This window comes from Mastigoproctus giganteus, chromosome 4 (assembly GCF_048544385.1).
Source record: "Mastigoproctus giganteus isolate SK-2022 chromosome 4, ASM4854438v1, whole genome shotgun sequence".
NCBI lineage: Eukaryota > Metazoa > Arthropoda > Arachnida > Uropygi > Thelyphonidae > Mastigoproctus > Mastigoproctus giganteus.
This window is the reverse complement of record NC_143578.1, coordinates 203,934,726-203,949,943: the sequence shown is the minus strand read 5'-3', so window position 1 is coordinate 203,949,943 and position 15,218 is coordinate 203,934,726. Positions and strand designations below refer to the sequence as shown.

The 15,218-nt window shown below is 35.7% G+C and overlaps 1 protein-coding gene across 3 annotated transcripts in view; it reads right to left on the bottom strand.

The window, feature by feature from the left end:
* Positions 1 to 14,477, bottom strand: part of ida (anaphase promoting complex subunit 5 ida) — a 435,748-nt gene extending 421,271 nt beyond the window's left edge. For 2 of the 3 annotated variants that reach the window (XM_090371999.1, XM_090372001.1), the window contains exons 1-2: positions 14,447 to 14,477; positions 6,567 to 6,819 (exon numbers count right to left, since the gene is read on the bottom strand). In XM_090371999.1, coding sequence (XP_090228125.1) covers positions 6,567 to 6,797 — 231 coding nt within the window. In that variant the 5' untranslated portion in view covers positions 6,798 to 6,819; positions 14,447 to 14,477. Of the gene's footprint in view, positions 1 to 6,566; positions 6,820 to 14,432 lie in introns of all 3 variants that reach the window. The other variant, XM_090372000.1, reaches the window with a different exon arrangement.
* Positions 14,478 to 15,218: the final 741 nt, after the last annotated feature.

Here is a 15,218-nt window from a genome sequence, read left to right as displayed (position 1 = left end):
CTTGGACATGTGGAACGAAGAAGTGAGGAGTATGTGGGGAAGAGGTGTGAAAAGTTGGAGGTGATAGGAAAGAGGAAGAGGGGGAGAACTAAGCTGAGATGGAAGGACAAGGTGGCAGAGGATTTAAAAGAGATAGGAAGCCCAGGATAGGAAGGAATGGAGGAAAAGAATTAAGGACGGAAATGCTGACCCCATATAAACGTGGGAAGAAGGCGAAGATAAAGAAGAAGAAGAAGATTACCATTAGCAGAGGCATATGATGCAATAAAGCAAGCTTATGCAGCATCAGCCAAAAAAAAAAAAAAAAACCCTCCCATTTCACCCCTCCATTCATTCCAAATGCCTGTCCAGTTCAGCCTTAAATTTATTTAGGCTATCAATTTCCACAACAAAAGATGGAAGTCTGTTCCACTAATCAACTACCCGCTGGCTAAAGGCAAATTTCCGCACATCTATTCTACAACTGTCTTTCCTCAATTTGAAACTGTGCCCTGTAAGGTTATGTTATTTATTGTTATTTTTGGTTTTTAGGAGCATTAGCAACTAAGGCCATATTGCTCCGGGTATATGCGGTGGTCATTCCCTGACCTTTCTGCATCCTCCGTATTTGGTGGTCACGGGCTCGAACCCCGATCAAATCAAGAAGCGTGTGCAATGCACTGCTGCTTCTGTCCACCTGGCTAAGGAAGGGCCCCAGCCCTGTAAGGTTCTTACTCTGAGCAAGAGGAAGAATCCCATCAGCATTCAGCTTGCTCAAAACATTCAAGACCTTATACACCTCAATCAGATCACCTCACAGGTGCCTACTCTCCAGGTGCTGCAGGCACCCCCTTTGTTCCCCTCACCAAATCTTGTTGCCCTTCTTTGTACTTGTTCTAGCAACTCTACATCCTTCCTAAAATGAGGCAAGCAGACCTGTACACAGTACTTAGGTGTGGCCTGACTATTGCCTTGTATAACGGGAAAATCACCTCCCTGTCCCTGCTAGCAAAATTCTTACATATCATTGACAAGACTCCATGACCTGCCTTGGCAGCCCATCTGCACTGCTCAACAAACTTCATATTTCATGCTGTCTTTACTGTCATTAACAACCGTGTATAAGAAAGATAGTCAATTTTCATGATCTTTATCTTTAACCAGATAATGAGCTAACCCAAATTGACAAAAACAGATTAAGGTTCCATAATCTTCCTGTTCTAGAGAATGAGACATCACTCACTATGTGTTATTAACTTAAATTCCTCAATCACTTCACTGTAATTAACTGACAAAGCTAATTCTTGATCAATGAACAAGATAATACAGCCCTGCAGTAATGGGAATGCATGCTGCAAGCAAACATGGCCTTTATATATATTTCTAACATCTATATTACACAATTCAGCATTTATTGTATAATACATAAATCCATACTTTAAAATTTAAAAAGTGTATCATACAATTAAATTAAAATGCAAAACCACTTTTTTAAGACATTAGGGAGTGCCTGGGCACACTCCATACACGTGCTTATGAGTGAGGATACCTGCATTTAAAAAAAAAAATAGTTGGGGGGGGGGCCCCTTCAAACATTTTTGGACCTCCTTGTAACTATCAATTCACTCTGCTAGTCAGCAGAGTGAATTGATTCCTGGGAAAAGTAATATCAAATATGAGCCATTGGGTACTTCTTTCACAGCAAATATAGGAGGGTTTGATGAATATTTTTATGAAAATTAGTGATGGTTTTAGCTATTTAAGGGTTTCCAAATTTGAGTGATGCAAAACACAAAGAAGGAATCTTTGTTGGCCCACAAATTAAAAAAACTACTGCATACAGCAGTTTCAAACAAACAGTAAACCCCATTCAGTCAGTTGCAGCAGTCTTTTAAATAACTAGTTGAGGGTTTTAGGTGCACTCACATATATACATACCAAGAACCTACTGTTTTCACCGTGTCCATCCATTTGCAGGTAACAACTCTACTCCCAGTGGATGGATTTTCATGAAAATTTATATTTAGTTCTTTTAGAAAGATTTGTAGAGCAAAACAAAATTTCATTAAAATCAGATAAATAAAAACCCAGCAAGTATTATTTCGTTTTTCCATACAATTTCTTTGGAAAAAAGAAATTCACAGATTAATTGTAGTTTTAATGCAGTATCAGCTTTAAATGCATGCATGCTTTGAATGTGTTGTTAGATAACACTTGTGAACATGGTGTTGATTGTGAAGAATTTTTACATATATATAGAGAGAAAAGGTACTTTAAAAAAACCATGTGAAAGAGTAATAAATGTTATGCAGTTGTAAATAAATTGAACAGCTAAGTTTAGAGAAACTATTGAGTTAAAGTTATAATTTAAGTAATTAATTTAATTTTATTTTTTTTTATGAAAACCCCAAACACAAAAGGTATCAAAACATATAGTACTAGTACCGTGCATGGGTCGAAGGAGATGAGGAGGGAAGGGATGCCGGAAACTTTGCTCTGGTGACTAAACATGGATTTCACCACTTTAAGCCTCCTATAAGCAAAGTGGTGGTTTTGCACGGGTTGATGAGAACCATCTACCACCTAGCGTTAGTATTATATTATAAGTTTTATTTTATATTCATATTAGTAGTGGTACTAGTTAGTATTAGTAGTACCATGCATGGGTTGAGGGAGAAGGGGGAGGCTGCAGGAAACTTTGCTCTAGAGCAGTGGTCTCCAAAGTGGGGTGTGCGAGATAATCTGCAATGAATCAATATTTATTAATTATGAAAACTTTGTTTTTTCAAAATGTAATTAAAAATAAAAATTATAAATAAATGTTTTTTAATACTTCAATATGCAGCTTTGTTTGATTGCATGGCTTTATTTAATCATGCACTTCCAAGTACATGCATTTTGTACTTGCACTTCAATTTAATTTTGTTTTGTATTTTTTTATTTGTGATCTTTTAAAATTATATGCGATTTTATAAATGTAAGTTTGGATATATTGCCTTCCATGTAAATGATTTATAAATAAAAAAATATTTTTTTTTATTTATAAAATTTTTTTTTTATTCTGGGGTGCATGCTAGTCCTTTTAAGTAAGATAAGGGTGCGCGACCAAAAACGTTTAGAGCCCACTGCTCTAGAGACTAAACATGGGTTTCACCACTTCAAGCCTCCAATAAGCAAAGCAGTGGTATTTCACCAGTATAACCTTGCTTCCTAGCATCATTTTCATACTTCTAATACTAATTATTCATCGAAACAAACCTACCAAAAAATTATTTTGGTTTACTTTGGAGACTGATTCCCAACTCATATGGCCCTCATGTCGCTCCCCTTCCTACTTCAATAAGCCTCGACCACGTTGGTTGCAAAAATCACAACTTCTCATGGGTTTTAATTCAATTTGTTCAATATTAGTCAAGTATTATAACTGCGCCGAACTTTTTATTCTGCAATAAGTTGATGAAATATACTGGTTATATAAAAATAGACTGATTATCGTCCTCCCTCCCACCCCCACTATATGAGCAAGTACTGTAATGACCAAGTAAATTTGTTGCTCCCCAATCTATGAAAATGTCCTATTCATAATAATTAATGGTACTAGCAGTCATCAAGACTTCCATCTTAACGAATAAAGTTTTACATTTTTATAGGAGAGAACTAAATCAATGTACCGCTTCTTTACATTTCAAAGGCATAATGTACCTGATGAATTCCACATATAGAACACAATGACAGTACACCTGTAACTTGTTTTATTTTACAACCTTTTTTTTTTAATTAACAAGATGTGTTATAAAAATAGCAAAGCTGAAAAGAAGCCTACAAGCTCCCAACGGGCGGGAAGAATAAGGAGTTAACTATACAGTAGACTCTCAATTTTCTGGGATAGATGGTAAAAAAATATTCCCGGATAATCAATTTCCCAGTTAATCCAAAAATACATTAAGTCCTCGACATACGTAAGAGATACGTTCCAAGACTTCCTACGTAAGTCAAGTTTTACGTAACTAGGGAATGACTAATAAAATATTGCTGCTATATCATCAGAAGAATGAAGAAAAATAGTTATATATTTTTAATTAGTTCAATTAAAAACTTTATCTGGGGACAGCGGTGAAGTAGCCCGAGTGGCACATAAAAGGAAGAAAAAACATTTGTTATTGTACTGTAAAACTGATATGTATTTTGTAGCCTTGATTATTATAGTTGACCTTCATTGGTGCCGACCGCTTCTCGTATTCTGTCTTTCTCCTTTTTTGTGTTCACCATTGCCACTGACAAATCTGAATTCCACCCGATACTTGTTAATGTTTGGCCATCATCATACATCGTTATTATTTTAATTTTCTGATCCAACTCGATTGCTTTCCTTTTCTTGGTAGATTTACTAGTACCGCTATCACTTATTCTCTTAGTCGGCACCGTGATAATGGTCAAAATGAAATTTTCTGAAAAGAACTTCACAGGGTTAAGGCAAAAACTCACTGTTATCACTCACATTTTACTAAAGCACATTCTGTGAGTTTTTTCATTATGGTGAAATGTGTGTCCCTTTCACTTGAAATCTTCAGTCATAAAAAAAAAAAAAAAAAAAAAAATAGAAATGTAAGTCGGGGACTTACTTGTATCGAAAAAATGGTCAACAACCTACGTAAAAAGTATGGCGAGAGATAAAAAAACGAAAAACACTTACCACACACTACTCGTGTGTCCAATACAATGCGTCCGTTTATTTTTTACGATATCGATTTTAAATCTAATAGCTTCCCTTTATTTTTTACGATGACGTATATGGTTTAGTCACCAACATGATAATGGTTCATTAAAGATTTAGCGGATGCACCATTTTCAAACTTTTGAATAATTTCAAGTTTTTGTTTAATTGAAAGCACAACTCTTGCATTTGCCCATCATTTTCACGATTTCTAAACAAAAAAAAAAAAGTTACTATAAAAAAAATTCCGACATCCCTGACATAAATAACGAAAAAACATTTGTCCATTTGCCGTGCGACGGAACACAACAATCGACGTGATGCACTAAATCAAACTAAACATTTGGTTTGTTTGTTTTTTTTTGAGCAGTGGGTGTGAAGACAGCGGGGTTACAAGATAACAGGTACACTAATCTCCCAATGACGACTTATAATGCTACTTCTTGTCGCTTATTTACGACTTGCAAAACATCTGTTTATACCTATTCTAGTTATTACTTGAATTTTATGTTTTCTGGTTGATTTTTTTTATTTTTTTATTTGGAATCTTGAAGTGTCCTGGTTAATCGAGAGTCTGCTGTATTTACTTTTCACTTCTATTAATTACAAGAAAAAAAAATTCAATGAATTTAAGAAAAAAAAACTAAACACGCCTGAAATATAGCTGTGTACATTAACTAACTTGCTAAATAATAAAAAATGAAGACAACTCACATCTATTAACTGGTGTAACTATAGTAACTTATTATGCTTAAGTTCTTCTGGTGGAAGAACTTAAGCATAATTACAAAACTTTAGGTTGATAAAAAATACAGAATATAAAAGTAGAGAAATCCAATTTTACATTCAATCTGAAGTTTTTTCCCCATTAACTTAGCTTCTGTAAGTGATATAGTCATGACAGGTAATTATCATTGGTTTTATGTAGAGAAGGTGAAACTATGCAAAAGACAGAAAAAAAATAATTCTATTGAATTTTTAGCCACTTTTGTATCTTAATATTTCTACATAATGTTATGATATGATGTTTTAATTAATAAAACTTCATTCTCTTTTGAAATAATGTATTTCAAACAGCATAATAAAATGTATGCTAGTGTAGTGTACCTTGCATAAAAATAAAATGCTATAACTTTTTTTTGCCTATCATTTTCAAATTCAGTATAATTTTAGTTGAAAGTAGCTTATTTTAATCTAAAAAAATAAAAAATATATACTTGTTTAATCATTAATGACCCAAGGGTGACATCAATTACATAATTCTATTATCCAAAACAACATATCATGTCACTTGCAATAGTTTAAAATTGTATTATCATTTCCTTTTATGCATCAACTTATCTAAGCAATCAATTTCTGATGAAACAGAACCAATACATGAGAATATTGTGAATGCATGACCAACAGAAATAATAAGAGAAAGAGAGAGATGGAAATTACATTGGAACTTATCTCTCTTCTACATTGTAACTTCACTCTTTTCAGATAACATTGGTTTTTCAGATTTGTTATCTGAAAAGTTCTTGTTCTTACTCCAGCATGACCACCAGGTCAGTGAAGTTTACAATAAATCAATCAATACAAATGTTACTCGTATTTAGCAGTCACAGCTTGAACCCCAGTCCACTCAGAGTGCATGCTACTGCACTCCAGTTCCTGACCACTCGGCTACGTCAGGCTATTGTACACCACTGGAATAAACACCAAAACAGTACTAAACATCAAAAGTTAACAATTATTTTTTTTTATTTGCCACATTTATATTCTTAACTTTTACGAACTATATTTCCATTACATATATAACTATGAAACCTACAATCAGAAAGGAAGGAAGCTGTATAGCAAATCAAACAAAAATAAGGCAACTTATTACCTGAATTAACTTAAGTGCTGTTATTGCAAAATCTCTCTCTTGCTGATTTGATAAAATCCATTGATTTGTTTCTGTAGACTGATCTGGATTTGTTCGTTGTAAAGCTCTTGACCTCTTTTTTACTGTACAGTATTCCTTTACAAATACCATGAGAGCCACTTTATGAGGTGTAACATAATCCCGAAAGGTTTTCATCTGGGTTACAACAACGGGAACAGTGTCTGGACCCATGATGATGATCAAATTAAATTATCTATGGTGGAAAGTAAGAAAATGCATGGAGATTAAAATATTTTAAAAAATAAGTTAAATGCAAATATGAAGTCATATGGTAAAATGAATAAATATCCCTTTAGGATGACAATTCTTGATCTGGTGCCCATAAACTTGTTTGCTGGGTTGGGTTTTTTAGCACATTTGCAACAAACACAAGCTTATAAGCATTAAAAATATACGTTATCTGACAATATAACACAAAGGATACTGTGGAACTACTCATAGTTCCACAGTAATGATGGACATAATCAAGATAAGTGACTATGGCATTTCCATAATCAAGTAATGCAAATCAGGTGATCATAAAATGGACAAGAAAGCTGAAAAAGCAAAAATAAGTAAATAAATGAAATGGGAGTCATTTGATCTGATGTTATCAAAACTAAAGATAAGGTGCTGTTACCCTTGGGCAATAGTTCCATTCAGTCTATATATATATTTATATATAGTTCTGTCTGATCACCACTGTCGTTGATTTCATAATAACTAATATGCATATAATCAATTATGAAACTTTCATAATTGACTAGTGTAGACTGTTGATATAAATTTCACAATTGACTAATTTGCATTTAATTTTGATGTTTGAAAAAATTAATTATTAACCATTCGATTATGCCCATCATTAATCACAAGCATCACAGTGAAGTCCTGGCTTATAAACTTAACTGCTTTCTGAAAAGATATCAAATGATGCTTAAAAACAGTCTATTATGCAAACCCTCTCCTAATAAATTGATTACTTCTCCATAAAATAAAGTCTTACTCATCATCATCAGCCATTTTCAATCCACTGCAGGATGAAGGCCTCTCCAGAAACTTTCCAGTTCCTTCTGTTTTAAGCACTGGCCATCAATTTACTACCCAAAAACTCATGAATTTCATCTGTCCATCTCCGCCGTTGTCTTCCAGGTTCTCTTAGCTCCTCTTGGGTACCATTCTGTTATTTTCTTAGTCCATCTGTCATCATATCTTCGAGCTAGGTGTCCTGCCCAAGACCATTTTAGTTCTTTAGTTTTGATAAGAATGTCCTTTACTTGAGTTTGCTGCCTAACCCATGTGTTTCTCTTCTTATCTAACAGTCTGATTCCCAATATAATTCGTTCCATTCTTCGCTGTGTAGTTCTCAGCTTCTCTTCCATTCTTTTGGTGACTGCCAAGTTTCACTTCCATAAGTCATGGTGGGGAGTATACATTTATTCATTATTTTACGTTTCAGACAAACTGGGAATATTGCTCTTCAGTATGTGACTATATTTCCTGAATGCTATCCATCCAAAATTTATTCTTCTCTTGACTTCCAGCCATTTATCATTATTACAGCTAACTTGTCCCAGATAAGTATATGACTCCACCTTTTCAATTACTGCTCCTTCAATCATTATTTCCCTTTCCGTGGCATACTTGTTCATCATTACTTTTGTTTTAGCCATATTCATCTTTAGTCCAAAATCCTTACTAACTGTGCATAACTGATTAAGATTTTCCTCTAATTCTTTGGGATTGTGGCTTATGACCACAATGTCATCTGCAAATCGTAAATGGTTTAGGTACTCTCCATTCACATTGACTCCTTTCTGCGACCAGTCTAATCTTCTAAAAGCTTCCTCAAGTGCAGCAATAAACAGCTTCGGAGATATTGTGTCTCCTTGTCGAACTCCTTTCTCGATTTTAAATTTCCTACTGTCTTTGTCTAGTCTAATAAATGAGGTAGCACTCTCATATATTTTCTTCAAAATGATAACATATGGAGTATCTATGCCTTGTCTTTCCAGTGCCCGAAACATTGCCTTATGCTGTATGGAGTCAAATGCCTTTTCATAATCCACAAATGCCACGCATAATGGTGTTTTATATTCATTTGCTTTCTCCATTAGCTGTGATATTACGTGAAGGTGATCCATAGTTGAGAATCCTGTCCTAAAGCCAGCTTACTCTTTCGGTTGATTCTCATCAAGTATTCTTTCTAATCTGTTAGTAATGACCCTTGTGAATAACTTGTAGATGTGGGATAACAAGCTAATTGGTCTATAATTTCCAATTTCTGATTTAGCATTAGTAGAGGCATTTGATGCAAGAAAGCAAGCTTATGCAGCATCAGCCAAAAAAAAAAAAAAAAAAACCCACTTCCACTTCGCCCCTCTGTTCGTTCAAAATACCTGTCCAGCTGAGCCTTAAACTTATTTAGGCTATCAACCTCCACCACAAGGGATGGAAGTCTGTTCCACCAACCAACCACCCGCTGGCTAAAGGCAAATTTCCGCACGTCTATCCTACATCTGACTTTCCTCAATCTGAATTTATGCCCTCTCAGGTGATTTTTCTGAGCTAGAGGAAGAATCCCATCAGCATTGAGCATGCTTAAACCATTCAAGGCTTTATACACCTCTATCAGATCACCTCGCTGGTGCCTAGTCTCCAGACACTGTAATTTGCAAAACTTAAGCCTTTCTTCGTAAGAGCACCCCTTTGTTCCATTCACTAATCTTGTTGCCCTTCTCTGTACTCGTTCCAGCAGCTCTACATCCTTCTTGAAATGAGGCCTCCAGACCTGTATACAGTACTCTAGGTGTGGCCTGACCATCGCCTTATACAATGGAATAATCACCTCCTTATCCCTGCTGGAAAAATTCCTGTATATCATTGACAATACTCCATGAGCTACTCTGGAAGCCCGTCTGCACTGCTCAGAGAACTTCATATCTGCCTGCACAACCACCCCCAAGTCCCTTTCATTCTCTACCACTGTCAGTGTAGTACCACAGAGTTGATACGTTGCTCTGGGGTTGCTGTTTCCCATGTGTAGTACTTTACATTTATCAATGTTAAACTTCATTTGCCACCTCTCAGCCCATCTGCTCAACCTTTCCAGATCCTGTTGCAGCAGCATAGTGTCAGTAGTGTCCTTGACAACCCTGCCAACCTTTGTATCGTCTGCAACTTGGACATTAAGCCCGATATACCATCATCAATATCATTTATAAATACAGAAAACAATAATGGACCCAACACTGAGCTCTGAGGGACTCCACTAATAACATCAGTCCACGATGAGCAGTGTCCATTGATTACCATTCTCTGTCTTCTCCTCCTCAACCACCCCTTTATCCATAGCAGCAATTTGCCTCCAATGTCACACTGCTCCAATTTGTGTAGCAGTCTTCCATGTGCAACAGTATCAAAAGCCTTTCTAAATCCTATTTATTTTGATTTATATCAAAAGCCTATTTATTTCCTTTCTTATGCAGCAAAATTTTTTGATTGCATTATCCCACTGCTTAGGCATCACACCTTTTCTAATGCACTTTGTGAAGAGCCTTGCCAGTTTTTGTGTTATGTCTCTTCCTCCCAATTTTAACAACTCTACAGTAACTTCATCTTCCCCCAGGGCTTTCCGATTCTTCATTTTCTTCAACGCATGTTCTACCTCATCAGGAAGAATATCGGGTATGTCGTATGTCTTGCTACTTTGCAATCCATCTTCCCCACTGCTGGTATCATTCCCTCGCTCCTTGTATAATTCTCTATAGTAGTCTTCTGCTATTTGAATTATGCCTTCTCTGCTGCTTTTTTTTCGGGTTGGGGGGGGGTTGATGCTTATAAGCTTGTTGTTGTTGTTGAGTTTAATGACACATAAGCTGCTAGGGCTATATTGTGTCTTTCTTTTATAAGCTTGCTTTTGTGCACTGTTTGCCACTATTAATACCACTACTAAAAATAACTGGAAAAATCTCAAATAGGAACGTCTAACAATCCTGAAAGTAAAGGCAGAGGTAATACACTGTTAATAAAATAATGCTAATTATTTTTAATTATTTAATATTTGTAAGGAAATTATTATAAATAATTTCCTTTTGTATGAAAATACAAAATCATTATTATTATTACTATTATTATTAGCCATATGGTGCAAGGAAGCCTAAGGCTTTTGCTGCACCAGCCAAAAAAAAAAAAAAAAAAAAAAGTTATAAGTTACCCTAAAAGAGAGAGAGAGAGAGAGAGAGAAGTAGAAGGGAATCACCAAGGAAAAGAAGAATGGTGATATCCAACTCAGGACGCTGGGTGTGCCAAGCCCATACTCACTAGATGTGAGCTGCTGGTTGTTACATATTGCAGAGGCAGACCCAGGGACTCATATCTGGTAAGTATAGGATTGGCACACACAGGGTCCTGAGCTGGATATCATCATTCTTCTCGTTCTTGGCGATTCCCTTCTACTTCTCTCTCTGGGTAACTCAGGATTTTTTTTTTTTTTTTTTTCCCGGCTGATGCAGCAAAAGCCACAGGCTTCCTTGCACCATATAACTAATAATAATAAAATAAGTTTTAACATTTGTAGGGGCATATGATGCAAGAAAGAAGCTTATTCAGCATCAGCCAAAAAAAAAAAAAAAAAACACAACCACTACTCCCATTTCACCCCTCCGTTCATTCGAAATACCTGTCCAGCTGAGCCTTAAATTTGTTTAGGCTATCAACTTCAACAACAAGTGATGGAAGTCTATTCCACAAACCAACTGCCCGCTGGCTAAAGGCAAATTTCCGCACATCTATCCGACATCCGTCCTTCCTCAATTTGAATTTATGCCCTCTCAGGTGATTATTCTGAGCAAGAGGAAGAATCCCATCGGCATTGAGCATGCTCAACCATTCAAAGCCTTATACACCTCTATCAGATCACCTCACCGATGCCAAGTCTCCAGACTCTGTAATTTGCAAAACTTAAGCCTTTCTTTGTAAGAGCAACCCTTTGTTCCATTCACTAATCTTGTTGCCCTTCTCTGTACTCGTTCCAGCAGCTCTACATCCTTCTTGAAATGAGGCCTCCAGACCTGTATACAGTACTCAAGGTGTGGCCTGACCAATGCCTTATACAAGGGAATAATCACATCCCTATCCCTGCTAGAAAAATTCCTGTATATCATTGACAAGACACCATGAGCTACTCTTGCAGCTCGTCTGCACTGCTCAGAGAACTTCATATCTGCCTGACAAATACCCCCAGGTCCTTTTCATTCTCTACCACTGTCAGCGTAGTACCACAGAGTTGATACGTTGATCTGGAGTTACTGTTTCCATATGTAGTACTTTACATTTGTCAATGTTAAACTTCATTTGCCACCTCTCAGCCCATCTGCTCAACCTTTCCAGGTCCTGTTGCAGCAGCATCAGTAGTGTCCTTAACAACCCTGCCAACCTTTGTATCATCTGCAAACTTGGACATTAAGCTTGATATACCATCATCAATATCATTTATAAATACAGAAAACAACAATGGACCCAACACTGAACCCTGAGGAACTCCACTAATAACATTAGTCCACGTTGAGCAGTGTCCATTGATTACCACTCTCTGTCTTCTGCCACTCAACCATCCCTTTATCCATAGCAGCAATTTGCCTCAAATGCCACACTGCTCCAATTTGTGCAGCAGTCTTCTATGCGCAACAGTATCAAAAGCCTTTCTAAGATCCAAATATATAATATCAAAGTTATTCCCTGCATCCAGTTCTTTTGTGACTACATCATAGTATCCAATCAAATTGGTCAGACAAGACCTGCCCTTAACAAAACCATGCTGTATCTGAGCTATAATTGAATTCTTGTCTAGATGATCCTGCAGTGCTTCTTTAACCAGTGACTCCATTAATTTTCCTGGAACCAAAGTTAAACTAACAGGTCTATAATTATCTGTGTCAGCCTTTGATCCTCCTTTGTGAATTGGGGTTACATTTGCACATCTCCAGTCTATGGGTACCTCCCCCTGAGTCCAAAGAAGCTCTCATAATTATGGCTGGGGGGTTTGCTTACTTCCTTTGCTGCCTCCTTTAATATAACTGGATAGATCCCATCCACCCCAGGTGCCTTTTTTATGTTTATCCTCAACAATTTCTCCTCCACTTTCCTCTCAGTTATTAGAAAATCATCTAGCTCACTACCAATGTTTACTTCACCTACGACATTCCCCTTCCTGAATAATTCCTCATGTGTGAATGTAGATGCAAAATACTCGTTTAGATTGTTAGCCACCTGAGCAGGATCCTCAACTGTTGAACCACCAACATCCAGTGGACCAATCTGATTCATCCCTTTCCTTCTTGAGTTTAAATAGGTAAAGAACTCTTTTTTGTTTTTCTTTGCATCCTTTGCCAAGGATTTCTCATAATCTGCCTTTGCCTGCCTTATCTCCTTTGTGACTTGGTTACAGACCAACTTATATCTATCATAGGCTTCCATGTCACTCATTAATTTGTATGTATTCCAAGCATTTTTCTTCTCTGCCATATGTCTCATTAGTTCATCTGACAACCATTTAGGCCTGAACCTTGAACAATATTTCTTGGTTGGTATGTAAAGCCTGGTAAAAAAGGCTGGTATTTTTTTAGTGTACAAACTGATAGTACACAAGATATTAGTGTAATGGAGCAGTGCTCAATTATAATCAGATATGTATTATTATTATTATTATTATTAGCTATATGGTGCAAGGAAGCCTGAGGCTTATGCTGCACCAGCCAAAAAAAAAAATTCCCCAGTTACCCTAAGGGAGAGAGAGAGAGAGAAAAGTAAAAGGGAATCACCAAGAAAGGGAAGAATGATGATATCAAGCCCAGGACCCTGGGTGTGCCAAACCCATACTCACCAGATGAGCCCCTGGAGTTAACTTAGATAGTGACAAAAAAAAATACAAGAAAGACTACTGTTTTAAATAAAGAAAAATCAACTGGTGTAGCTTTAAAAAATTATTTACACAATGTCTTAAAAGAACGTGATCTTCATGAAAAAAAAATATAGTTGAGTATTTGCACATTTCCATTTGCAGCACAATAAAGTTAATTTTTTCATGAAAAAATGTACTTTATGTGCCACAAATATGTCTATAATGGCCTTCAAGCTCACATAAAAGAAATGCCATCATATGCATTATATGCATATTTTAAATGTAGCTGTATGTGATGGTAGTCATGTGTAAAAATAAAATCATATTTCCAGTTAATAACAAAAGCATTTTTTCTATTAATAGAATAGTTGTTTTTTGGGTTTTTTTTTCTGAATCCTATAAAATATTTTCTACTTGGGAAATCTGCAGTAAAAAAAAAAAAAAGGATAAAAAAGTAAAATGACTTAAAAAGATTGCTGAACCAACTTGGTGGGGCAAAAGTAATGCAATTTATAGTTTATTTGGCAATTTTAAAAATTAAACAAAAGGGGAGGGGGGGGTTTCCACGGTTCTGATAGTATTACAAGAAATAAATAATACCTAATTTGACGAAAAGACATGTTCAGAAACATCATTTTTACATATATTTTGTAAATAAGAAACTGTTTTGTTTTCCTTTAATTTATTGCGATCATCTGAAAGTTTACCACCACTAAGACATAGACTTCATGCAAGCTTACAATATCGTAATCACCACGAAAATTAAAATAAAAAATATAGTAAAGGAAAGCAAAACAGTAAAAAGGCATTATTTTCTATATCTCAAAATAATATTGACTATATAGAACTGCGCAAAGAAATGATTCACTTTAGTGAAAAATATCAAAATTTAGAAACAAAAAAAAAAAAAAAAAAAAAGAGAGAATTACGTCTTAATACCAACATGGATAATTCATTCAAAGTCTGTGTTCATTAGGGTATACAACATGCATAAGTGCACACACTCTAATTTATACACGGCATAAAAGCATATATTTGACACTGCCATATACACCATATGTGAAAATGCACGTGCCATCTACAACATGTGAACGTGCATTTGCAATATTAAAAATAATAAAATCGCATTTACGCGCAAATATGCGGTAAGTAGAAAATTTTTACAGAATATAAAAAAACAATTAATATCATAATTCTGTCTAATCAGAAAAAGTATCTATTTTGTTTTTTCTTTGTTTATTTAATTAAAAACACTTAGAATTTATCTTTCTTCATATTACGTATAAAAAAAGTTCGCGGACCCCTATGTATATGCGTATGTTTCTGTGTGTGTGTGAGGACATGTATTTATGAACACTGCGTTTTCTGCAAAGAAAATTCAAAGTTTGAAGTTTAAAGCAATTCAACTTTATTCTTATTTTTACATAAATATAATGATAACTTTATTTATCATAGATTGGCTATACACAGAACGAATAATTTGACCACCTCCAAATGGTCGTTTCCGGACCCCAGTTTGGAAACCGCCGTTGTAGAGTTTTAGGTGCATCGGAAATTCTACCATATTGTATAAAGTGTAATGCGTTTGGAAAGAGCAGGATTCTATGGTCAATTTGCTTGTCTGCGCGGTAGCACAGTGGTATCGTCACAGTCCGCCCCACACCTGGTGGAAGAATCCCGAGGTCGAATTCCGTCGATGACGCCAGGACTTTAAT